Source organism: Myotis myotis, unplaced genomic scaffold (assembly GCF_014108235.1).
Source record: "Myotis myotis isolate mMyoMyo1 unplaced genomic scaffold, mMyoMyo1.p scaffold_m19_p_7, whole genome shotgun sequence".
Classification (NCBI taxonomy): Eukaryota; Metazoa; Chordata; class Mammalia; order Chiroptera; family Vespertilionidae; genus Myotis; species Myotis myotis.
In genome coordinates this window covers 81,782,689-81,809,879 of record NW_023416379.1, presented here as the reverse complement: position 1 = coordinate 81,809,879, position 27,191 = coordinate 81,782,689, and the positions used below count along the sequence as shown (strand labels likewise).

The window sequence follows — 27,191 nt, the reverse complement described above, 5'->3', positions numbered from 1 at the left end:
ACCAATATATGTTTCTTTCTCACATCCATGTTTCTCTCTCTCTCTCTCCCCCCACCCCTCTCTCTAAAATCAATTTTTAAAAGTGAAAAACATAAAATAAAATGGACCCCAAGTATAGTGCTGAAGTGCTGGTTAGTGTGCCTAAGTGCAAAAAGGCTGTAATGCGTCTTATGGAGAAAATACGTGCATTAGGGAAGCTTCCTTCAGGCATGAGTGATAAAGCTCCTGACTGTGAGTTCAATGATAATGAATCAACAGTCTATATTAAATCACATGCCTTTAAACAGAAATATACATAAAACAAGGTTACCTGTTGATTTGCTGATGTGGACATTGGGACCAGAGGTTTGTAGGAACCTAATAACTGTCTGTATTTTCCCTAGGACCATTGGTTCAAAATTCGCCAAGACAGTATTGTTGCCTTTGACTTTATTGAACTCAAGGACTGTGGAGAATGAAAAATAACTACTTGCCGGAGGTGAGAGCCCATTTTTTTACTCTAAACTTTCTGGCGGCCAATACCAAGAGAAAGAAAGATGGGTAGCTACATGATTCACTTTCCCATAGAGTTATCCTTCTGGTCTTTACCACAGCATTTGCTTGACTGTTCACTTGTGCCATCTCTAAATGAGGTCCAGTTCTCTAGCTCCTAATTATTCAAAACCCTCCTTGATCTGACTTTAATCTACTTTTCTAGAGTAAGCAGCTATTTCAACTCACAAACAAATGATTCAGGATGACATTAAAATCAGGGACATTTCTCCCAGGGGTTCACACAGAGAAAAGATACTATAATTAATGAACCACATTAGAAAATATCCTTTCAGTAAACAGTGATGAACTTCATAAGAATATTTCTTTTATTAAATAAAAAGATAGTTTTTTTAAAAATTAAAATAATTTTTTTGTTGTTGTTAAACCTTACCCGAGGATATTTTTTCCATTGATTTTTAGAGAGAGTGGAAGGGGGGCGGGGGGCGGGGGAGAAAGAGAGGGATAAAGATCAATGTGAGAGAAACCTCAACCAGTCGCCTCCCACACTCCCCTCGACTGGGGGCCAGGGATCAAACCTGCAACCCAGGCACATGCCCTTGGCCAGGAATTGAACCCCAGACCCTTCTGTGCGTGGGCTGATACTCCAACCACTGAGCAACACTGGCCAGGGCTAAAAAGATAGCTTTTAAAGGCCACAAGAACATACAGAAATTCTCATAGGTGCAGAAAAAATTTTTTATGCATTATTGGATTATATCCGAAAGTCATAATGACAACTATTACCTCTGAAAGCTACAAGATCAGGATATCATATCCTCACCACTCAATTATGAAGTCTTCATAATTAATATGGGGCCCAGAATTGGAAGGTAAATGTTTGTAAATCCCTTAGCCAAACTCTTATCAACAGACTCACTAAGTGAAGTCTTTGTGAGGAAATTATCATGCTCACATAACTTTTAGAAACTGAAGTTTCTTTGCGGCACCTAAAGTATTTTATTCATATTAACTAGACAATAAAAGCATGGTACTCTCCTGGACACTTTTAATTCTCACAAATAAATAAAACAGAAGATCCCTGTGTTTATGGAGTAACACACCATTTGTAATAAAATAGTCATTATTTTTTCAGATGATAGGTTTTTCTATTTAAAAGATTCCTGTCAGATAAGTCAGGAAGATTCCTGTCTTATCTGTTCAGGAAGATTCCTGTCTTACGTGTTTGCAAAAACGTCTATATTTCATAGTGCTTATTTCCCCCGTATCAAAATTTAAGAGTAAAAAAAACAAAAATAAAAACACCCGAAAAACTTCTTTTCCTCCGAATCTAATTAAATTTATTCTCCCTATCTACTTTTGGATTTCATCTCTCCTCGTTCTGTTTCTCCATTTATTCTTGCATTAAAACCAATGATTTGAAACGTAAATGTAATGAATACATTGAATTAAAATGTATTAATTAAAACCTGGGTTTTCATTAATAAATGCTTACCTGCAGTTGAGCGGCTAGCCTGAAACAGGTTTTTCACTGGGCAAGCAGCAGCTCTTACTCCCCAAATGGTGAGTTTCTTCCTCAAGCCTCGTTCCTTAATTAGTCCTTAGTGCACAGAGAAGGGAAAGAAAAGGAAATGTCACACCTGTAGAGAGGGAGGAGTTTCTGTGGTCAGGTGAGATTTACCATGAATACAGCACCAGTGTTTCCCGCCACCTCTTCCTTTCGATCAGATTTAGTCTTAAAGTGGAAAGAAAAGCCAGTGAGTACTAATTTTGATTTAGATCTGAACATTTTCTAGACACAAAACCTATCTATCCATCAGTCTTTAATGGAAGAGAACCAAAAGAAATGGGACACAGGCAAGGGGGGAACAATAAAATAATGTGGCTATTGACACCTTACATTTTTTCTTATCTATTCTAAAAAAATAATAATAATTTCGCTGCTCTGAGCTTCCAAGGCTGAAAGAGGGTAATGTCTAAAGAGGATGCTTGTAAAATTGAGCGTATGTTTGAAAATGTTAATTCTTTTACCCTATTCTTTTAAATGAAAAATCACTCACACTTTACTCGCTTCCTCAACGGCTGCAATCTCAGGCACTTATAGAAGCATTTACATGGGAATCGCAGCACACAACACAGTCTCTGAGTCTTGGATAATAAACAGTACAAATGTCCCCAAGGCATATGGAGACTGCTTCAATTTGAATGTGATCACCTGGGAGGATACTGTTTACAAATGAAGGGGTAGGTTAGAGCATTCTTTACTTGAAGATGCTGGTTTTAAGTAACACACTGGCTAATTGGTGGTTGAAAGTGACTGAAAAACTTGTATTCGATGACAGTTACTGGACGTCAAAACAAGTGTTTATGATCCTGATACATTGATAACTTTTTTTTAAAAGATGTTATGGAGGGCAACATATACCTGTGCATGTTCCTAAGGATACTATATAAATCTAGTCTTTTCTAAATATTATTTGAGGAAAATTGATTTTAATATGAACAGAAGTTGTTATTGGTAGAACAGAATCTGCGTTAGATATAAAGTACAATACCGGAAAAACCTTAAAGTTAGGGGTCAAGTTAATTATGGACTCAGAGAGATCTATAAAAGTCTTCCCAGATTTAGGCTACATCCTGTTTCCTGGTGCATCCAAAACAGAAACTTCTATTCTTTTTTCAAAGTTCTTTGCTCTCTATAAAACACCGGAACTAATTAAAATAGTTGCTTTTTGTCATTAGGAAAAGTAACCAATAAGGCAAAGCATATTACTTTTCCAGGAAAACGACATTGGTTGAAGATAATTATATTTGAAATATGTGCATTACGCTAACCTGAACGTTTAACTGGGATTTACAAGGAAAAAATGGGAGGAAAAGGAGGTTACTAATACAAGATAAATTTTAAGAGATTTTCTTCTATAAACCCAAGTGAACAAATCCATAATACATATTATCATAGAAAAATAGATGGACTTGTACATTGTTTTTAACAGGATTTACATATCAACTTCGGTAGCCCCTTCTATTTGTAGTGTATCAGCAAATTCCTAAGTCAAAATTACAACTTTTTTTGCTTTCTAGTTCTATCACATGCTATCTGAGGATCTTATGATAGATCTTAGTTTCCCATGCCTCAGGTTCGTCACCTGCAGGATGGGTATAATAGCAACTGTTATGGGGTTTAATCCCCATCATGTTATTAGGATTAAACACTGGCATAAATGTATGTGTACATGTAATGGGCTTAGAATAGTGTCTGGCACATAGCACACATCGGTAAATGTCAGCCATCTTTATGGTTGTTATTATAGTTATATGGTGCTGTTGTCTCATATGAAAACCTACACTAATTTTAAAGACCTCATTGGGGGTATGAAACAGTGAAATTGCTTAACGCACATTTGTTTCTATTAGTTAAAAAATGAGTACTTTCATTCTATTTATTTATTCATTTTTTAAAATATATTTGTTGATTTCAGAGAGGAAGGGAGAGGGAGATAGAAACACCAATGATGAGAGAGAATCATTGATCGGCTGCCTCCTGCACACCCCCTACTGGGGATCGAGCCTGCAACCCGGGCGTGTGCCCTTGGCCGGAATTGAACCTGGGACCCCTCAGTCCGCAGGCTGACTCTTTATCCACTGAGCCAAGCCGGCTAGGGCTGAGTACTTTCATTTTTAAAAAGCAATCTGGAGTCATTTTACTGAATTTGGGGAACAGCCCTCTTTCTTCTTCCTCTTTGTCCAATTTTAATAATTATAATCTATCTTAAATGTGGCTGCTACAGCAATTTCATAGCCTTGGTAACAGCAGAGGTCACTTTAATGAGAGCAAACATCTAAACCAAGAGAAACTATTTCTACGTTGGTTTAGTAGTGAAGAGTCACCTTCAGTGGCAGCAACTTCTAATAAGAAAAGCTAGTTATGACACACAAAGGGCTCAGTCACTTTTGACATGGTAAAGTCCAAATGGGAAATTTGAATTTCTCTCTGCTTTTGCTTTCCTTCTTTCCTTTCTCTTCCGCAAAGCTGAATATTTCTTGACAATGAATGAAACATGAGAGGATTTAGAAGTCTTATGTTTGGAAACTAAGCCAACCTGCATTCAAATACTAATTTTGACAGGTGCACCTGCATTTATTTTTGGTAAACAGAGAATGCCAGGAAATTCAACCCAACCAAATAGAAGAAAGCAAATCCTTTAATTTTAGGTTCCAGCGCAGGTCAAATTTAAACAAAACCTGTTTGTTAAATATATGCTCCTCTGAGATTTGGGGGAAATGAAAGGGCTCGTATAAAGAATGTTTAATGACTGGCCGTACGCTAAGGTTCTGCAACATATGTGTACAAGCTGCCTCTCCCTAACCCTGTTCACACACACAAATTACACCACTTTACCTTCCTTCCTTCAGCAGCATCAGTGGGGACCCACTTTCCTGTATGATCAGCAACTTTCCCTTTTAGCCTTTTTCAGTCTGATAGGTGGAAATGTTTTATTTTGCATTAAAGGGAACATCTTCCAAATACACATTGGCCATTTATGTATCTTTGAGAATTGACCACTTTCCTACTGGTATTTAATCTATTTGTTACTGACATTCTAAGTTTATGTTTAACTTTATTTGGAATCTATCTATCCTATATAATAAAAGGCTAATATGCAAATTGCCCAAACAGCGGAAGGACTGGTTGCTATGACACACACTGACCACCAGGGGAGCGCTGCTGTGGGAGCGCCGCTCAGCCAGAAGCTGGGCTCATGGCTGGCGAGCACAGCAGCGGTGGCAGGAGCCTCTCCTGCCTCTGCAGCAGCACTAAGGTCCTCTCAGGGGATATCTGTCTGCCTAAGCCTGAGGGGTCCTGGACTGTGAGAGGGCGCAGGCTGAGGTGAGGGACTTCCCCTCTCCAGTGCATGAATATCGTGCACCAGGCCTCTAGTCCTATCTAATAAAAGAGAAACATGGTAATTAGCCGTACATCCACTACCCTTCCCATTGGCTAATCAGGGTGATATGCAAATTAACTGCCAGCCAAGATGGCGGCCGGCAGCCAGGCAGCTTGAAGTTAACATGAGGCTTGCTTGCTTCAGTGACGGAGGACTCCAATGTTCCCCGCCTGCCTTGCTGGCCTCTGAGCTTGCAGTTTGAAACATTATTACAAATATAGAAGCTAAACAAAACCCCAGAAACCTGCTTTCAGCCAGCAGGGATCTCAGAGCTGGAGTTGATACAGTGTTTTGATTATAGAGCCCAAACAAACCAGATATCTGCTTTCAGCAGCAGAGGCCTCAGAGCTGGAGCCAGAGCTAAAGCTGGCCCAGAATAAAAAAGAAAAAGAAAAAAAGGAGCAGTTGGGAGCTTCAATCACCGCCAGCCTGCACACAGCCATAAGCCCCTCACCCAGACTGGCCAGGCACTCCAGTGGGGACCCCCACCCTGAAGGGTGTGTGACCAGCTGCAAACAGCCATCATCCCCTCACCCAGGCTGGCCAGGCACCCCAGTGGGGACCCCCACCCTGATCCAGGACACCCTTCAGGGCAAACCAGCTGGCCCCCACCCGTGCACCAGGCCTCTATCCTATATAGTAAAAGGGTAATATGCCTCTCGGCACCGGAATCAGCATGACGGGGACAGCGCCCAAACCCCCTGATCGCCCTGCGGCTCTGTGTGTGACAGGGGGAGGGGCCACAACCTCCCTATCTGCCCTGCTCTGTTCGGGACAGGGGAAGGCGCCCCAACTCCCTGATCAGCCCTGCTCTGTGCCTGATGGGGGGAGCTCCCCAACCCCCTGATCGCCCTGCAGCTCTGTGTGTGACAGGGTGCGGCGCCCCAACACCCACCCCCCCATGGGCCCTGCTCTGTGTGTGACAGGGTAGAGCCATAACCTCCCCATCAGCCCTGCCCTGATTGTGACAGTGGCGGCGCCCCAACCCCCTGATGGGCCCTGCTCTGTGGGTGATAGAGGGCGGCACCCCAACCCCCCCCCCCCACGGGCCCTGCTCTGTGTTTGATGGGGTAGAGCCATAACCTCCCCATCAGCCCTGCCCTGTGACAGGGTGCGGCGCCCCAACCCCCTGATCTGCCCTGCTCTGTGTGTGACAGGGTACGGAGCCCCAACTCCCCTATCGGCCCTACTCTGTGAGTGACAGGGTACAGAGCCCCAACCCCCCTGATGGGCCCTGCTCTGTGGGTGACAGGGGGCAGCACCCCAACCCCCTGATTGGCCCTGCACTGTGGGTGACAGGTGGTGGCGCTGCAACCTCCCCATTGACCCTGCCTTCAGTGTGACAGGGGGTGGTGCCCCAACCCCCTAATCGGCCCTACCCTGAGCGTGACTGAAGGTGGCATCACAACCTCCCAATCATCCCTGCTCTGTGCATGACAGGGGGCAGCGCCCCAACTCCCCAATCAGCCCTGCTCTGAGCCCGACCAGGGACTGCACCTAGGGATTGGGCCTGCCCTCTGCCACCTGGGAGCAGGCCTAAGCCAGCAGGTTGTTATCTCCCGAGGGGTCACAGACTGTGAGAGGGCACAGGCTGGGCTGAGGGACCCCCTTCTCCCCCTTGAGTGCACAAATTTTTGTGCACCGGGCCTCTAGTATATATATAAAAGCCTAAGCAGCAGTTACAACTGGACAACCAGCCGGTAACTATGACGCGCACTGACCACTAGGGGGCAGATGCTCAACACTGGAGTTGCCCCCTGGTGTTCAGTGCTCTCCCACAGCCAACCTCCTACGGTCCCTCCCCCTCTCCCCTGCTGGCCAGCCCTGATCACCAGCCAGGCCGAGACCCCACCGTACACAAATTTGTGCACCGGGCCTCTAGTTTTGGCATAAAGTAGAAATTTTAACCACTGTGTCTCCATCCCCATCTCTGGTGTGGTTAGTGGTTTTCTCAAGACTATTTATTGAGTATCTTTCTGCATTTTACTTGAAATGCTATCTTTATCATATATTATGTCTTTACACTATAAATCCTCCACTTATGTTTTAGAATTTAAAGTTTCTGGCATTGGCACTTACCATCTTCTTGCTAGATAGGTGGGTCATAGTTGGCATGGACTGTGCATTTGAGAACTCAGGTGGGTGTGGAAATTACATAGGAACTACAGCCATTTGAATTATTGGTACCAAGTACAGTTGAATTTTATTTGGGTTTGTAATTAAGTTATTCATAGAGAGTACACTAACATGCATCCTTAAAGAAAATATTGTGTATGTTTTGAATTGCTTGATACCTGCCAGAACTGTAGATCTCTTAAAATTAGGTCACATACTTTTCAAAGCTCCAAGAGTGTATGACCAGTTTATGCATGAAGAACTCTAAGTACAAGCTCCAGTTGATGTTCAATAATCTGTTAAACAGATGTTCTGAGAAAAACAAGACTTTTTAAGAAAATATGTATTCATTGATTTCAGAGACGGGGAGGGAGAGGGAGAGAAACATTAATGATGAGAGAGAACCATTCATCAGCTGCCTTCTGTACATCCTACACTGGGGATCAAGCCCGCAACCTGGGCATGTGCCCTGACTGGGAATCGAACTGTGACCTCCTGGTTCATAGGTCGATGCTCAATCACTGAACCACACCAGCTGGGTGAGAAACAAGACTTTTAATGTACCTCCTTTCCCAAAAGCTATTATAAACATCGTAATTAATGATAAAAATCAGTGAGTTGGGGCTCTATTAGTCACTCTAAAACCCTGAAGCTGTAAGTCTCCAAGTGAAGTTTTTAAGATATTTTGCAAAATCTTTTAGTTGCTTTGCTTGATGTAGCAGACAGTCCAAAATACATAAAAACACTTTCTTTAAATGCTGCAGTACAGGTTTGTGTTATTGAAGACTTTCTTTCCCTCTGAAATCCATTAATGGCCTTTTGGACCATTGCTTCCTAAAAGGATATTGCTTTTGACCCTTTTACTGAGCTGCCCAGGGTTTCCTGTGGCGTGTGGCCTCCCTCACAGCAGTGAGCATTACACCGAGTTTGTTCCTGGTGGTCTCCGCATGGAGGATATTAACGGAATTGTGGCACTTTCTACATTAACTGACAAAGTATTCTAGGTGAGACAGAAAGATAATTAAATTTCAGTTATTTTACTTACAAATAGATTAAAGCAACCCAGACAATAAAAATAAATTTTAATGTTTTACTGATCATTTATTTACATGTATATACACACTATAATCACAATGAGGAAAGAAAATTCACTTTTGTTTGTTTTTTGTTTTAAGGGGATAAATCTGTTTATGTTTCATTTTAATAATTTTATGAAATGAAAGTATGATTTGATGGTAAGGGAAAATAAGTATGCAACATCTATACACTAAACCAACCAAAGAAATGCTCGTGCTACCTCCAAAGTTAAAGACACATGGAGAATCTTAATTATACCGCAAAGTCTAGAGAGTTATGTAAAAAAGTAAAGGCATTTGGAGATTTCTCAAGTTCCAGATGACCAGGCAGAAAATGTAAGTCATCAGCTAAAGAATAATAATGAAAGCAAACATGTTTTTATGAACTAGGTACTTTAAACACTTTACATATATTAAGTCACAGTATCAAATTTCCTCTGCACTAATCAATAAATGAGCTTTATCTAGCCTATAAATCAGTGGACTGTGACTGTTCTTATTTTACAGTGTCAGGTAAATAACTGGAACAAAAATGTGAGCTCCTGGACGGGGCAACTGCTAAAACCAGTTTTCAGGACTACACTAGATGCTACTGGTAGATCTACAGAGGCTCATTTTAAGCTCCATATTAGGAAACAATAAACCTTAAAGAAGCCTTAGCCTCTGAAATATCATCAGGTTAACAGTTTTACAACTTATAAACATTATAAATTAATGTGGAATAACTTAGAAACATTCTTCAAGAGGCATCCAGTCTCTTATAGGCTTCTTCGATGAAAGTTAGCATGTTCTTTGTCTGAGACGAATTATGGAGAACATCAAAGTCCTTCAGAAGAGCATTCTGGTTTGGAATTTGTGCCAAAATTTCTTCCTGTGGGTACAATGTGTAATTAGTGTAAAAATGTTTATTGAAATATAACTGACATATAACATATTAGTTTTAGGTGTATAACATAATGTTTCAATATTTGTATATATTGTGCAATGAATCTAGTTAACAACATCCATCACCACTCAGTTACAATTTTTTATGTGATGAGAACTTCTAAGATTTACTCTTAGCAACTTTCAAAACCACAATACAATATTATTGACTAATTACTATACTGTATAGTACATCCTCGTGACTTACTTATTTTACAACTGGAAGTTTGTACCTTTTGACCACCTTCACGCATATAATTGTTTTTTAATCTTATTATGAAAAATATAAATGTACATTATTTAGAGAATGTATAATAAATCTCATGTTCCCATCACTCAACTTCAAAAACCATCAACTCATTCTGTTCTTCTCTCAAATCTATATTATTCTGTTTTTCCTCTGCCCATTTTGCTCCTTACACCTAGGTGAATTGTAAATAGGAAAAGTTCAAAATACTTTTTGAGAAAATATAAAGACTCTCTACCACTATGAACATTTACAGTATAATATCTACTAGGGTCCTTTGAAGAAAGACAAGTTAGCAGTGTATAGCCTACTACAAGACATAATATGATTTATGAAGAGTTATAGGTCATTGTTAGAAGCATAAGCAAAAGCAATTTACTTCCCTAAATCTATTCTACAGTTATATGACCACACAGATGTGTAAAAATATATGTACAAGGGTATATGTACAAGGGTATACTCAGCATTATCTGTAATGATAAATGCTAGAAGCTAATTCCAGCAGGTCATAAATGCAAAAGGTTCATCAAAAGGTTGATGGAACTTGGGGCTTATTCAGCAGGGCTGAATATCTACATATTACCGGCTGCTGGAATAGCTAAAAGCATTTCCTCAAACCTGAAAAGTCTGCCTGCTGACAGACAGCTGAGGGCATTTCCCCAAACCTGAAAATCTACATGTTATTGCCTGCTACTGGGACAGTCGAGGGCAGTTCCCCCCAACCTGACAATGCCTACTGTATAACAAACCTTACCTTTTGATATGTATAGCTGCTTTGCTTTAGGGCAATTTGTGATAATAAAGAGCAAGGGGTCCAGAGATGCAGAGACCTTGGTTACTGAAGCTAGGTCTCCTCTGGCTTCCAGAAATGCCTTCCAAATTTATATTTCTAGTCTCTTTATTAATTCACACGCATCCCCTTCTCCAGATTCCTGAATGCTTCTAGATGCTGGATAACATCCTGGCAGATAAAACTTACTTATTGTCATCAGTACCTCACAACTTCTATTATGGTACATCCATACAATGGAATATTATATAGTTATTAAAAAGGATGAGAGACATCTACATAGACTGACAAAGATGTTCAAACTATAGTGTCAAATAAGAAATAATTGTGTGTATATGTATACCATGAATTCCATTTGTTGTTGTTTTTTAAAGAAACAGGATATATAATGCTTTTAAATATCACATTAATAACTGGTGATACAGTTAATATAGTAAATTGTTACCTGAAGTGTGGGTGCTTTGAGACTCTTCTGAGAAAGTTCTGGAAGGGAGAGTACACCACTGCTATCTATTTGAAACATCTAAAGTAGAAAAAGAAAGCTATAGGTTCTTTAAAAAGACTAATATCTCTGAACTTATTACACAGAAAAGCTGTCTTGGTAAAATGTAAGCATTAAAAATTACACCGAGTTTGGCAATATATTATTAAACAATTACCTCTTTAACTTTCTTCTCTTTTTCTTCCACCTCACCTGTCAGAATTTGAATTTTGTTCTTTAGGCTCTGGATATCCCCAGTCACTGCCTCTGTGGTCTCTACTATTTTATCTATTTCTTCCTGAGTCAAAAAGAGAAAGTTAATGTTTCAAATTAAATATTTTATTAAATAAACCCCCAAAGATATATACATATCTTTTAAAACCCTTATATATTGCAACACTGCTAAAAGGAACTGGTAAATATATTTATGTTTTTCTTTCAAAAACCAGACTTGCTAGGAACTAATTGCCCACTGTAATATTGCATTATAAAGAAGTTAATTTCCTGAAACAAAAAGATATACCTCACGTACAAGAATATTTCCTCAAAAACTTACTGAAGCTGCTAGCATCGGATTCTGGAAGCCCTGTGTAAATCCAGCAGAGCCCAAGGCTGATGGCCTGTTCATCTATACCCTCACCACACACCCTGGCAATCACTGATCCTTTTATTGTCCCCACAGTTTTGTCTAGTCCAGATGTCATATAGTTGCAATCATATAGTACACAGCCTTCTCAGATTGGCTTATTTCACTTAATAATATACATTTAAGTTTCATCCTTGCCTTTGTGGGCTTGATAGCTACTTTCTTTTTAATACTGATTTTAATATCCCATTGTCTACATGTGCCACCGTTTATTTATCCATTCACCTACTGAAGGACATCTTGTTTTTTTCCAAGTTTTGGGAACCATGAATGCCACTACAAAGATCCGTGGGCAGGCTCCCTCTGAAGGCTCTAGGGAAGATTCCTTTCTTGCCTCTTCCAGCTTCTGAGGCTGCCAGCATTCCTTGTAGCTGCATCACTCCAATTTCTGCATGTTTGTACAAGGCCCTTTCCTTTATGCCTATCCCTTATAAGGACATTTCCATCTCTTCAAGGATACTTGTCACTGGATCTAGGGCCCACCCAAGATAATCCAGGATGATTTCACTTTGAGATCCTAACTTAATTACACCGGGGAAGATTCGCTTTCTAAATAAGGTCATATTCCAGGAGTTGAGATTTAAACGTACTTTTCGGGGCCCACCATTCAACTCATATTGAAGGAAATGAATAACAGCACTGATGGAAGAGTTAATAATAATGACTAGCCCTAACTGGTTTGGCTCAGTGGATAGAGCGTCGGCCTGCGGACTCAAGCGTCCCAGGTTCGATTCCGGTCAAGGGCATGTATCTTGGTTGCAGGCACATCCCCAGTAGGGGATGTGCAAGAGACAGCTGATCGATGTTTCTCTCTCATCGATGTTTCTAACTCTATCCCTCTCCCTTCCTCTCTGTAAAAAATAAAAAAAAAAAAATAATAATAATAATAACGACTAAATTTTTTCATTATAAATTTTTTAAAATTAATTTTGTTCCATTACTTTGGTTATTTTCTTTGGGTATTCCTACCATACCCATTTTGCAACTTTTGTATTTTCCAATTTTTCCCCCAATACCTTTAAAAAATAATCATTCTTTTTGATTCTTAACATTTTCTCCTTATTTCACCTTCTATGTATTGTAAGTATTATCAGTTGTATTTGTTTGCTTTAGTACTCTAACTTAGTTGGCAAATCCAAAAGGCTTTTTCTTTTATTGCCGCAGTCTTTCTGTAGCTAGGGTTCAGGAATCTGGAGAAGGGCTGTGCATAAGTGAATAGAGACTACACAAGAAATATAAATTTGGAAAGCATGGGGGAAAGCCAGATGGAAATTTAGCTCTAGTGACTAAGCTCCCTGAATCTCCGGACCCATGGCTTTTTATTAATACATTTTGCCCTTTAGCAAAGCAGATATACATATCAAAGGTAAAGTTTGGTAAACAGTAAAGGATTATCAGGTTAGGGGAATTGCCCTCAGCTGTTTGGCAGCAGGTAATAATATGCAGATCTTCAGCCCTGCTGAAGATGTCCATCAGCCTTCTGAGAACTTCTCGAATTTATTATGCTAACTACTGTTCTTAGCCTCCAGCATTTTATTTCTAATTCTTTCCTGAATTCTGTAACTTCACTTTTTGGTATAGCAGTTCCTCTAATGTTCAACCTCATTTTGTTATAACGAGGGGGAAAAAAAATTCCCTGCTAGGGCCACCACTGTGTGGAGAATGCACATCCTCCCCATGCTTACGTGGTTTTTTTTCCAGGTTTTGGAAAGTCACCACCAGCAGTAACTCTAGGCTGCAGCAGGAGAAAGCTTTCTAAGTGATGCACAAGAGAAAATGAATGAATACAAATTCTACAAACTCCTAGTTCAAAGACTCTCTTATGCCAATGAAGAACTCTTATGCCCAAAATGTGAATAGTGACTTATCAAGTAACTGACTTATCAAGCAAACCACAGACCACTGTGATAGATGAAATATACATTTATTCAGTCTTCGTCCTCGGTTCCTGGCACAGAGTTTCTAAAACCTTTGTAACTCCTAAGTGATGGGGGGTGGGGAAGGATGGGATAAGAGCATAGTTAGTTATATTTGATTTTTGTCTTGGTTCCTGGCACAGCTACCAAAAACCTTTGTAATTTTCTGAGTGACTAGGGTGAGAGGAGCGTCTTTTGTTATTCTTAAGTCCTTTCAACCTTACCAGAGTTTATGATAATGCACACACAGAGGATGAAGGCTGGTTGCCAGAACAAGCAATCATGTGATCATGGTTGGAACTTCCAGTCCTGCTCCCTGATCTGTGAAGGGGAGCTGGGCTGGAGACTTAATTAATAATCAATATGCTTACGTGATGGAGCTTTTATAAAAACTCCCAACAATGGGGTTCAGAGAGCTTCCAGGTTGGTTATCACATGAAGTAACTGGGAGGCTGATGTGCCTGAAGAGGCATGGAAGCTCGCATCCCTTCCCATATACTGTGCCCTTAGGCATCTCTTCCTTTTGGCTGTTCCTAAATTGAGTCCTTTATAATAAACTAGTAGCCCGGTGCACGAATTCATGCTTATCGAAAGGAAATTAATTAGAAGAGATATTTTAATATCGCTGTTCACCCTTTCACTATAATAGAAGTGTTAACCAAATTCACGATTGACAATGACAGATGGAAACACACGTGTGCGATTGGTGCAAGAGCTTTATATGTATCATGCATGTGCAAGTCAACTTAGCCTTTTATAGAATAAACTTGCTTAATTAGACCTGCTTTCTGATTTAGCTAAACTTTTTCCAGCCCAATGAAGCACTCCAACTTCTCTTTCAGGTAACTGTCAGCAACACAACAGTACATACCAACACAAAGCAGATTATTATTGTAGATCATGCAGGGAGACCAAAGGATGAAATATTTAACTGCCAGAAAACAGAGATTTAGAAAGCTTAAAAACTTAACCCAACTGAAAAGAAGAAAGAAATGGTGGACCTTGAAAATGACTTTAGGTTTTCTCACTGCGCAGAATATGGTCAAACACTGCTGCCGGCTCCGATTGCCCTTGAGGGCTTCTCCACCTCCCCCTGCTCCTGAGGGGTGATCGGTGCAACAACCACTGCTCGCATTTGCTGCTGGCGCCGGCCCCAATTGCTCTGCGCCGTCAGCGGGTGCCAATAGGGCCGGCGCTGTCAGCATGTGGGAGTGGTGGCGGGAGCGGGGCTGCCGACAGACAGGGGACCGGGGGCTGCGGCAAGAGGGGCCGGGCGGTGGCGTGGAGGATGGGCTGAGACCCATCCGTGTGCCCACCGCAGCCTCACAGCCCACAGTTCCTTTCAAGGTGCACTAATTCATGCACTGGGCCCCTAGTCCTATATAATAAAAGCGTAATATGCTAAGTGTCCAACTGTTTGGTCAACTGCTCAACCAGTCGCTATGACGTGCACTGACCACCAGGGGGCAGATGCTCCAACCAGTAGGTTAGCTTGCTGCTGGTGTCCCGCTGATCAGGACTGGGCGAGAGGGCCAGACATGCCCTGAAGCCCTTCCACAGTCCCTCCCTAGCTGACCAACCTCCTGCGGTCCCTCCCCACTGGCCAGCCCCCATAAGCCTCAATCAGGACTGGATGAGACGGCCCTGATGGGCCCCGATCCCTGGCCAGGCCAAGGGACCCTACTCGTGCATGAATTCGTGCACTGGGCCTCTAGTATTGTATAATTTAAATTTGCTAAAAGAGTAGAATTTAAATGATATTATCTATACCTCTCCCTAAAGGATGTATGAGAAATGGATGTGATAATTAACTAGATGGGAATCCTTTCACACACAATGCATACCTATATAAAATCACCATAATGCACACTTTAAATCTTAGAATTTGTCTATACGTCAATGAATCTGAAAATAAAAAAAAAAATAACCCATAATATTGTCATCCAACTGTTAGAACTAGAGCCAGTACTGAAAATAATCCATGAAAAACAGTAACATTGGGAGGAAATTAAACGTAATCTCACCCTATGAAGAAAGCCAGGTAATCACTAAAAACACCACCCTATTAATTTATAATATATGTAGATTTGTTGCTCAGAAACTAATCCTTCCAACATTATCTAAATTATATAAAATAGAATAAATTATTTGTGAATTTTGAAATATTAGAAATCCTTGGCATTCTTTGCACGAACTACTACCACCTTGTACTTACTGAATTACTAACAAAGACCTAAGTACCACATCTACAATGTCAAAATGACTAAGGGATATATGATCCAATCTGCTTTACTTTTTAGAATTATCCAATAAGTCACTTAAAGTTGCTTCTTTCTCTATATCTATATCTATATTTGATTTGCCTGTACTCTTTAAAAACTTTTTAAATTACAGTTGACATGCAATATTATTTATATTAGTTTCATGTGTACAGCATAGTGATTAAACAGCTATATAATTTATGAAGTGATCTCCCAATAATGTGCTTTTCTTTTTTTCTTTTCTTTTTAAATCTATTTTATTGATTTTTTACAGGGAGGAAGGGAGAGAGATAGAGAGTTAGAAACATCGATGAAAGAGAAACATCGATCAGCTGCCTCCTGCACATCTCCTACTGGGGATGTGCCCGCAACCCAGGTACATGCCCTTGACCGGAATCGAACCCGGGACCTTTCAGTCTGCAGGCCAACGCTCTATCCACTGAGCCAAACCGATTTCGGCAAGGTGCTTTTCTTAATTGTTCAAGTATCCACTAAGTACAAGGCTGAAGTTAATGATAACAGCTAATGTTATTTCTTAGTAGCTTCTACAGCATAATGATTAACAATCATGCTCTGACATTGGACTGGCTAGGTCTGCACTACAATTTTAAGCAGTTTGTCTAAGGTTAAGCCAGAAATGTCAGTATGTCTTTTTCACATTTGTAGCATGAGGATAATAGAGCATAGACCTCTCTAAATCCTTGTGAGGATTAAGGAATATAACTATAAGTGCTTAGAAAAGTGCCTAGAACAAAGAAAGCCGTCATTACATGTTAGTTATAATAACAATGATGATGATGATAACTGTGTTCCTGACAATGAAGTATAGGATGGAAAAATTAATGTTTTCAAATTCTACAGCATTTAGTGATGAGTTCCTAATAAAAAATACTAAAATAGCCTGGCCAGTGTGGCTTAGTGATTGAGTGTTGATTTATGAACCAGGTGGTCACAATTCGATTCCCCGTCAGTGCACATGCACGGGTTGTGGACTTGATCCCCAGTGAGGGTTGTGCAGGAGGCAGAGATCAATGATTCTCTCTCATCATTGATGTTTCTATCTCTCTCTCTCTCTCGCTCTCCTTTCCTCTCTGAAATAAATAAAAATAGTTTTAAAAATCACTCAGATAGTTCAGTTATTAAGTCTGGTAAAAAAAACACAAGACAGTTACTTAATCACTAATATATTAGAAATACTTAACTTTAGAGGCCCCAAGTGTAGGTGAAGTTTTTGGTTAGAGTTAAAAAAAAAAAAGAATTTAATGAACAAACCTGGTCCAAGATCTAGTATTTATTGCCAGGAGACTATCATAATAATTTAAAAAGCCTTTTGGTCTCTTCCTCGTCCCCCTAGGTATGGACGCCCTGTTCATTCCCATACCTGCAATGACGCCAGGCCTTCTTCATTGGCTCTGTGACGGGCCTTTTCCATTTTCAGTAGACTTGACATGTTAGTTAAATCTTTCAGTTTTGGGGGAGGGACTTTTAGGGTTTCAAACATTTGTAGCAATCTTAGGGATAGAATAAAAACACAATTATTAGTTTATTTTTTCAGTACCATTAATATTACTTTTCTTTTGTTTTGAAATACTGTTATCGTTTTTATTTGCTGTCTTGCTCCCAAGGGCTTCATCTTTATTAAAATTTACTCACCTTAGAAATAAGTCTCCCCAAAAGAGCCCTGACAAATCACCATTTAACATTTTATTTTATTAAGATTTACTTCAAATCATGGGGCCACTTAAGCTTCTTCATAAAAGGAAAATTTTCTCTTTTATACATTTAACAATTACTTATATGCATTTTAAAATAAAAATTTCCCGATTTTTAAATATGTTTTCTAGACTATTCTAGCACATAAGTGTATTATTTATTGTGAATTATTGAGAAAGAGATGGAGCACTGCTCTATAAATCTTAACAATGAGCCTGGATTCTAAATCTCAGTTGTTTTTAGAGAATGTGATTAATAAAATGACTTTAAAGAAAACTGAGTCCCATAGACTTTAAGACAAATAAAACACTGAGATTAAAGTGCTTTGCTTTAAAGTACCAGCAACATGAATAGTATTAAATATTAAAGTTAAAAAGTCCTCCAAACTGGTTGAGTAGAGCACCAATAAAAACTGACATTACTACCCTCACTTCTAGCAGAGAGCAATACAGCTTTCCAATATTTGATTCTTGTTTCCATAGTAGGAAAATCTGAATTTGGTTGCTTTTACCTAATAGGAGCACTTGGGGCGCTAAAACGTTCTACTACTTAATCTGAACAACAGTGGAACCTAAGACTTATCTTCCTGGGGTCTTATTCAAAATATTAATTTTTATAAAGAAAAAAGTAGGCAGTAAAACCCCCACCAATCATAATTTTCATCAAACTTTTAGGATAAACTTCAGTTTTCCAGAAAACCATCATTAGGGCATCATGTTTAAGCATAAACCTTGTCTGTGTAATCTTCCCAAGAGGGTAAGTTTTTGACTTCTTAACTAAAATAAAGTTTCCGTTTATAATCAGTTTCTTCTAAAACTTCATTAAGTCAATTCTGTGGAAGGGACATCCACTAGTCCTAAATAGTGGTCAGATTTCCAGAATTCTTTTAAAACTAATTAAACTAAAAATATAACATGAATACATCCTACTTATCAATAATACTTAATCACCATTTACAACATTGTTTCTATATGACAACTTTTCCAAAGCATGTTCCTCTAGAAACTAAAGGGTATAACCACTTTATCTGACTAGCAACCCTGTTTGTCTGATCATGTGGGTATGTGTATGATACAGTCTATATCAATCATAAGTCTTGACACAAAATCAGTCCAAAGACAGGAGTATCATTGAAGCTGGGCCAATCACAGTCTATCTCAGGGGTCCTCAAACTACAGCCCGCGGGCCACATGCAAATACAAATATTGTATTTGTTCCCGCTTTTTTTTTTTTTTTACTTCAAAATAAGATATGTGCAATGTGCATAGGAATTTGTTCATAGTTTTTTTTTAAACTATAGTCTGGCCCTCCAACAGTCTGAGGGACAGTGAACTGGCCCCCTGTTTAAAAAGTTTGAGGACCCTTGGTCTATCTCCTAGAATTTTGTGACTGGAGCTAAGAGGATAAGTGTTTTCTTTCTCCTCTTTCTTCACAAGGCTAATAAGATACATAGGAAGCTGTCTATGTCTACAATTCTAACCTAGTGGGGATAATCTGTCTAAAAGAATACAGCCAAAATGCAGACAGAGCAGAGATGAGACTAATACATGAAATAAAGAGTCCCTGTGATAAATACTAATTTGGGAGATGCTAGGTTAAGCAAAATAAAATACATTTACTAACTGCAGGATTTTTAATATGCTAATGGACCAAAACATTATTCACGATATATCACTTTTATTCACAGAGTATCTTTAAGAATAAGTGTTCCAAATATACTCTGAGAAATGCTGCTATAGGAAAATGTATTCAGAGATCCAATTAAAATAAATTTGGTAAGACTGTAAACACTGCTAAATTAGTAAAAGGGAAAGTATCTTGAGTATTATTATTTTGGGGATTAAAGAAAGTGAGCTGCAAGAGCAAACAAAAAAACAGGCAGTCTTTAAAATATACATCTCCATGGCTGCTACATGATGAAGAGACAGCCTATATATTGAACAATTTAATCTTTTCTGATTACCCAGCGTGACAACGGTGAAGAACGGCTATTATGTACTGTCATATTCTCATTTATAAACCAACCATGATTATTTGTCCTATAGTAAAAAGACCATGAGTAAGCTACATCTTCATTATATATTTTTTATCTTATTTAGTAGCTTTTTTAGGGCACTTCTTCAATATTAGGCTGTTATTCCTATAAGCCATTTACAGGCCTGCTTATAGAAGTCTTTCTTTAATCTCTTCAAACCTCTCTCCACCAACTCCACCAACTACCCTATCCCAACCTTTCTATTCTGCTACTTTACACTTAAAGTAAGCAGAATTTGTGTTCAGTCTTCCGAAGAATCAAGTACTAGGTTACAGACATTTCTGGGTATACCAGTAACTAAGATGCAGAACATTCTTCTATGAAAAGACAACGTTGTGCAAATACTAGAAAAAAGTAATCACTGAAAATCACTCACAGTGGTGTGACTTTTTAAGAACACATGAAAAGAAACCTCCATTTGCGACTTGCCTCAAGAGGAAGAGCAGTAATATTCTGGAAAATTACATAAAACAGTGATAGAATAAATAAGAGTGGTGAACTGTGAACTTCAAATTGTTCAACATGCAGTTGAAGGGAGTTAAAGTTGACAAAATACTGTTCAAATCCCAACACAGAAAAGTGAATTATAGGAGGAGGCATTTTTGTCACCTTCAGACTCTTCCTAATAAATTCTCTTAAAGAATGCAGACTTGCATATAGCAGCAATTTAGGATGGAATGTATGTTCCCAAATTGTTCCTCTTTTTAAAACAACAACAAAAATCCCAAATGAAAAACTTTTCTATTCCACAAATGTCTGTTCTGCAACAAAGACAGATTAAACTTTTCCTAAATATGTTTTAATCGTTTCCTATTGCATAACTACTAGTATATTACCTTTTCTTCAGGCAGTTGAGATGATATTGAATTTGTTCATTTTCTCTACTTTTGTTACTCAAAATTGCTCTAGAAAAGAAAAAGAAAAAGGATTGAGTAAATATTAGTTTGCCTCTTTCCTAGCCAGGCAGAATAAATCACTTTTTCTTTTGTATACATTTTAAGTGGAGGGATAATTAAAGTTCTTTCTATCACATTACGTTGTTGTGTTTAATTTATATGCCTGACTCTTCTGATGGATTTCAGCTCCTTGAGAGCAGAACCCTTATTTTCTTTGTATTGCCTTCAGCGTGGTAACTTCCAGATAGTGTCAATTTGAACTCAACTTCTTCCTAAAATGTCCACATTGCACGGATCAGGCCACAGAGACTTCATTTTTATTTCCCTGATGGAATTCTAAGTTTCTGAAAATAATCAAAACTTTCCCCGCTTAGGCTAATGCTATTAAAAATATCTTCTGAAAGAGAAAAACATCCCATCACCATAAAATAGAAAATAACATTTAAAAGAATACTATCTATAGAAAACGTAAGTAGAAATAAAGTTAAGTGAAAAAATTTCATACTCACATGATGACTGTTTCCATCATAGTTTGCAAATGCTTTCTGCTGCTCTCAGAAAGAGGTTGCCAGGTTTTCCTCCTGCTGGATGCTATCTTTACCTGTTTTAGACTAGTTTGCTCTGTCTGTCCTGGTGAAAGAAGAGACTGTCAGTAGAAGTTTGTATGATTTTACTTAAAAAGTGATTAGAGTATAAATTTATCTAAAATGCTGAAACCGGTTTGGCTCAGTGGATAGAGCGTCAGCCTGCGGACTCAAGGGTCTCAGGTTCGATTCCGGTCAAGGGCATGTATCTTGGTTGCGGGCACATCCCCAGTGGGAGATGTGCAGGAGGCAGCTGATCGATGTTTCTCTCTCATCGATGTTTCTGACTCTCTATCTCTCTCCCTTCCTCTCTGTGAAAAATCAATAAAATATATTTAAAAAAATAAAATAGGTAATGGAATCAAGAGAACCAAATATTATAAAGCTATATAAACTGTTTAATTTCCTCTTTATTGCACAGCCCTCACATGCCAGGTGTTAAGTATGAATCTGCTACCTATTGTTATGTTAACTAAAATAATATTAACTGACACTGCAGATACAAAGCCAAGACAATTTTAAATGAATAACCAAGCTACAATTATTAGAATTCAACATAAAAGTATGGTTCTCAGAAATGATCTTAATTAAAGAGTTCGTTAAGACTTGGGCACTTTTTCTACTAAATGTTGGATGGCAACTGGAACAAAAGAGATTAACCAAACCACAGACAGTGTTTAGTAGATTGTTAACTTTTCTACTGAGAAGGGATAAACAAAGGAGATATACTATTGGCTCACATGAAGATTTACTTTGGAGAAAAGAGAGATGAAATAATTATAAGAACGCCAAGCATTATAAAAGCAGAAGTACTGTGCGCTCTGGAAGTATAAAAACAGACGACACAACCTGGTCTTGGGTGAGGAGAGGCAGGCAATTCTTCAAGGAAAAGGTGATATTTAATTAAACTAATTTACTCCAAATAAAATCAGGTAGTGGCTCCAAACTAATCTGTGCAGTGGTGGCAGAACAGAAGCATATTTGTCTTGAGAAATCACTAAGTGCTTCTATGTATCACAGATGAGTAATAATTCAAACCGTGGGACACTTTTTCTCTAGTTCCTATCAATTTTATAACCTTACACAGTGTTTTGCTAGCTATGGTAAATAAAATTTCAGTTGACCAGAATAACTGACTAACCAGTGCTACTTATTCTTGCAAAAATGAGAATGCTGCAGTTTGTTACTATCCTTTGCTTTTGCAGAACTCATAAACAAGATACTGATAATTTTTTCATGAATAAACATAGCTTGAGAAAGTCCAGTTCAACAAGATACAGGATAGAAATACCTTTAGAAGACAGATGCTTTGGATGATTTTTATTTTTTTTCACTGTGTTTTTAACCTAGAGGGGAAAACATGTGCACATACACAGAAAGAATTAAACATCAGATAAAAAATTTTTGCTTTGGCAATAGATTTGTCACTTATTTGGAAGAGTATTCATATAACTTTTGGCTAGGTAGAAAGAAATATATTGCCATTTTTGCAGAAAAAGGGCATGTACTTGTCTCAGGCAAAAAATATAACTAAAGCAACTCCTGGACAATGGTGATAATGTATAATAGAATGTCCTAGGATCTCAAACAATGTTTTAAAGAAATAATTTCTCATTTTGCCAGTGAAATAGTGTTACATACTTAATCTGCAAAACAAATAGAGGCACTGCCTAATACAGGGTAAAACGGAAGAAAAAATGTGACTATTTAGTTATTTATTCTTTTAAAAGAGATGGTAAAGTAATGGTAAAAAAAAGCTAATTCCCACCGAACTATTTTTTCTCTATCTTAATAAAAATCTCCTCCAACTGTCATATTCTCTTATCTTTTAACATATGAATGCCATAGAATTTGTATCCTTTATTCCTAGTCTTCCCACTTAAATACTTTAGCAATGCCCTATGACCCACTCCTCCCCCAAGAATTCTCTGATTAATATCTTCAGAATTGAAGTAAACAGTTTTTGTCTGAGAACTTTTACAAATCATGCTGTAACAGCTCCCACATAATATGAATTACTATAATTTTTAGTTTTCATATACTCTTTTACAGAGAAAAGATATTTCTAATGAGTTCTGGATGATAAACTAGGTTATTTTCATTACCTCTTTCTCTGATAACTCCACTTCCTTATCATCAATTTTTCTTTTTGGATTTCTTTTTAACTGTTGAGACCTTTTCTTGGAAGCATTTGCTTTGCTAGACATCTTGATCTAAATAGAACAATTCTAACAGTGCTCCGAAAAAATCTGTAAAAATGAAAAGGACAGAAAAATGCCTAAGACTTGCATAATATTTTGTTCAAAAGACTACCTGTTTCTATAAATACTCCAAATTGCCCTTTTAAATATTTTAAACATTTAAATATATTTAAAAACAAATAACATTGGTCCTTATTAGAGTGAGAATATCCAATTTCATTTCATTCCTAGAAATTTCTTCCATTTGCATGGCTTTAAAAAACCATTTTAAAATGTTTTTGCATCTATAACTTTATACTCCTCCATACAATAACATTATCTCCATATTTAAATCCAAGAATATGGGAATATAAACTGCTGAATTGTCTTATTCTGGTCACAGATAACTTTGATATCTATTATCTCACAGGTGTCACTCAGGTCTTTTTGTTTTAAACTTAATGGATTTATCATTCAACTTATGCCAAAAATGGAAGAAGGTAATTTTTAGAATTACACCATGAATCTAACTTGTGCAGATTAATGTGGTAAATTCACTCACAAGGATTTAAGCTATGTGACTGTCTGGATTATGTGCATTTTAACAAGAGCACAGAAGTATACTGATTCCTCTGTCCCTCCCACAAATTAAAAAACAGGCGCAGGAGTGGAGTTAAGAACATCAATGACAACAGTTAGAATAACCCCCTTTCTCCATCTAATAATTTTTAATCACAAACTCATTTCTGCTAAAAGGAACAGAGGAATAGGATATTTATTCTTGCATTAGGTTATCAGGAGTAGATAGGCAGAAATTAGGTACAGTATACACGGAGATATATAATACACATACATCCATACAGAAAATCTTATAGTGCTTTTAAGTATAGAAATTGAGAGTATTGATTTAGAAACTTTTATAACAATTTGACAATTATGTCTATATTGACTCTGATCATAAAATAATTGGCTTTGTTTTTTTCTTTTTAGATTTCATTTTTCTAGTAATTTATTTTTCCCCCTAAAAAATAGACTGTTTTCGAGCATTTTTAAGTTGACAGCAAAATTGAGCAGAAAGGACAGAGTTCCAATATACCCGTATACCTCCTCCCACCACTACACTTCCCCACCATCAACATCCCACATCAGAGTGGTACATTTGCTACAATTTATGCACCTACATTGATATATGACACCATGCAGAGTCTGTAGCAAACATGTCAAATGTGCGGCCTGCGTGCAACCCACAAGGAATATTTACGTGGCCTAGCCAATACAACGACGGTATGTAAGAAACGTTTTAATAAACATTTTGTAACTTAATTTTTACAATATCCTGTTATACATAATTATTAATAACGAACTACGTTTGCTAATGACTGATGACTATAATTGTGTTGCATTCATTTCCCTTACACGCCTTACCCGTGGGTGCACCATTTCTCTCCACTAATACTAGCAGCGAATATTTTAGCAGTCAATTGCCACGTCATTAGTGTTGGACTGACTTGTTTGGTGTGAACAGGAAATATTTTGCTTTCGGAGAACAAGAAAAATAGGTTTATTTGCATTACCCTTATTAATTTGTGCAGTTAGTCAGTGTCTGGTAAGTTAATGTTCAAGAAAAAATATTAATTTTTATTAAAATTATTTTATGTTAACGGTTACTCATTTATTTCAGCCCTTTGTATTCAGCATGTCTCTATCGAAAGCAACCTACATTTCTATGAAAATTGAAGCTTTTGTTTTTTGCGGCCCACATAAACTTAAACCTTGTTTATTTGGCCCGTGTTAGCCTTTGAGTTTGACTAGCAATTCATTTTTATTTTTATTTTTTTAAAAAATATATTTTATTGATTTTTTTACAGAGAGAGGGGAGAGGGACAGAGAGTTAGAAACATCAATGAGAGAGAAACATCGATCAGCTGCCTCCTGCACGCCCCCCACTGGGGATGTGCCCGCAACCAAGGTACATGCCCTTGACCGGAATCGAACCTGGGACCCTTGAGTCCGCAGGCCGACGCTCTGTCCACTGAGCCAAACTGGTCAGGGCAGCAATTCATTTTTAATTGCATTTTACAAGTGTCAGATGTGACTGATTAAAAATTAAAAAACAAAAATTGGTCCTTTATCAGTTTGAGAAACACCATTTTCACCGAAACCTACTTGAAGCAATAAGCCACAATGCCAGTGTATCAACCTTGGCACACACTGCACTAACAGTGGGAATGGGCTAATTCTCTGTTGTGGGTGCTGTCCTCTGCACTGTAGGATGTTTAGCAGCATCCCTGGCTTCCACCTACAGAGTAAGTAGCACCTTCCCCAGCTGTGACAGCCGGGATGATCTCCAGACCTTATCAACTGCCCCTGCAGTGAAATCGGCCGGTCTGGGAACCACTGCAAGAGTGAGAACACATTGCCCAGGCTCCACATCCTGGCTCTGCCACTTAACTAGCTGCAGAGCCCTGGCCGAAACTTGCTCATGTTCCCACTGGTAAGATGGGTTAATAAAAGTACCAACACCAGCCGGAGCCGGTTTGGCTCAGTGGATAGAGCGTCGGTCTGTGGACTGAGAGGTCCCAGGTTCGATTCCGGTCAAGGGCATGTACCTGGGTTGTGGGCACATCCCCAGTAGGAGATGTGCAGGAGGCGGCTGATCGATGTTTCTATCTCATCGATGTTTCTGACTCTCTATCTCTCTCCCTTCCTCTCTGTAAAAAATCAATAAAATATATTTTTTAAAAAAAGTACCAACACCAAGGGCTTGTGTAAAGCTAAAATTTTGTGCAGAATACATCAACTGCCTGGAACAATATCTGGGATATAGCTCAAAAAAAAAAAAATAGAAATTTTAGATCCACAGGAAACAACAGCTTAGTGGGTACAGATACAAAAAAACCAACAACCCACAATTATGATGGACAGTTATATACAATGTGACAAATGTTATAAGACAAATGAGTGAATGACTATCTCAAGACGGTGTGTGCGAGAGAATATGCAGTATTCAGATAAAAACAATTAATATTTGAGTTACATTTTGAAATACTGAGCCAGAAGGAGAATGACGTCTTGGAGAGAAAGGAGCGAGCACCCGATGACAGGCAGCGTGAAGAGACGGGTGCGTCCCGCGACCCTTGCACGTGCCCGGGAGGCCTGGACAGAACGGGAACGGTGGCCGGGGCCGACTTCATTGTGCGGGAAGAACGCACGCTTTCCGGGGTGGGACACAGGGAGGACCGAGGCTGCCCGGTTCCTTACCAGCTTGCTGACACTCGCGGAAACCAAGGATCTCAGTCTCGACCTCGGCGAGGGCAGAAGACGTGAGCACCGCGAGTGGCAAAACACAAGCCCAATGTTGACCTCTGGACAGTGACGCCGGCGGCCGCCGACCGCAGGAGCCTCAAGGCCAGACACTAAGCTCCGAGGCTGCGCCGGGTCCCGCCACGGGCTGCGGGGAGATGACGGCAGGGGGACGAGGGTGAGGATGGTTCGCGCAAAGGAGGGGCGAACCAGCGTGGCTCCACTCCCTCCTCGCGAGTCAAATAATTCAACCCGTGGCCCGGCAGGGCAGACCGGCTCGCACTGCCCCCCTTCGGAAAAGCCACCTCACGCTTCTCAAATGCAAACCGCGGAGTTTGCCACGAACGGGTGGGTCACAAAACTCCCTCTCGCACCGCACCCACGGGCCAGGCAAGGCTTTCACTACTCACCGACCGCTCCCCTCGAACCATTCAGCGAGGCGGGCTTGCCGCGATTCGCGCCCAAACCGTCAAACCGGGGAAACCCGGAAGTGGCCTGGTAGAGACCGGAAACGCCCCGAGCGAGAAGTAGGCGGCTAGCCACGCCCTGACGTCAGCCGGAGCGCGCCCCCGAGTGCGCGAGG

The 27,191-nt window shown here is 39.2% G+C and overlaps 1 protein-coding gene across 4 annotated transcripts; it reads right to left on the bottom strand.

The window, feature by feature from the left end:
• Positions 1 to 8,663: 8,663 nt before the first annotated feature.
• Positions 8,664 to 27,127, bottom strand: CENPQ (centromere protein Q). Of its 4 annotated transcripts, XM_036316803.1 has the most exons (10): positions 27,019 to 27,124; positions 26,567 to 26,756; positions 23,231 to 23,374; positions 22,417 to 22,471; positions 21,051 to 21,171; positions 20,482 to 20,550; positions 17,279 to 17,408; positions 11,253 to 11,372; positions 11,039 to 11,116; positions 8,664 to 9,503 (listed from the first exon to the last, which is right to left on the bottom strand). In XM_036316803.1, exons 3-10 carry the CDS (start codon positions 23,330 to 23,332, stop codon positions 9,372 to 9,374), a joined length of 807 nt encoding a protein of 268 aa, XP_036172696.1. In that variant the 5' UTR covers positions 23,333 to 23,374; positions 26,567 to 26,756; positions 27,019 to 27,124; the 3' UTR covers positions 8,664 to 9,371. The 4 variants fall into 4 exon arrangements, with proteins under 4 accessions (XP_036172696.1, XP_036172698.1, XP_036172697.1 ...); XM_036316805.1 differs by lacking the exon at positions 26,567 to 26,756 and having other exon boundaries at positions 27,019 to 27,127; XM_036316804.1 differs by lacking the exons at positions 26,567 to 26,756; positions 27,019 to 27,124 and adding an exon at positions 26,343 to 26,552.
• Between the last annotated feature and the right edge of the window lie 64 nt (positions 27,128 to 27,191).

What these genes read in the sequence shown, in the direction of transcription:
- CENPQ (XM_036316805.1), bottom strand. Translation starts at nt 23,332, where the DNA reads ATGTCTAGCAAAGCAAATGCTTCCAAGAAAAGGTCTCAACAGTTAAAA. An exon ending in AAAGCATCTGTCTTCTAAAG is followed by an intron (nt 21,172 to 22,416) that starts GTATTTCTATCC and finishes TTCTTTCACCAG; the next exon opens with GACAGACAGAGCAAACTAGT. An exon ending in TCAAAGCACCCACACTTCAG is followed by an intron (nt 9,504 to 11,038) that starts GTAACAATTTAC and finishes TTGTACCCACAG; the next exon opens with GAAGAAATTTTGGCACAAAT.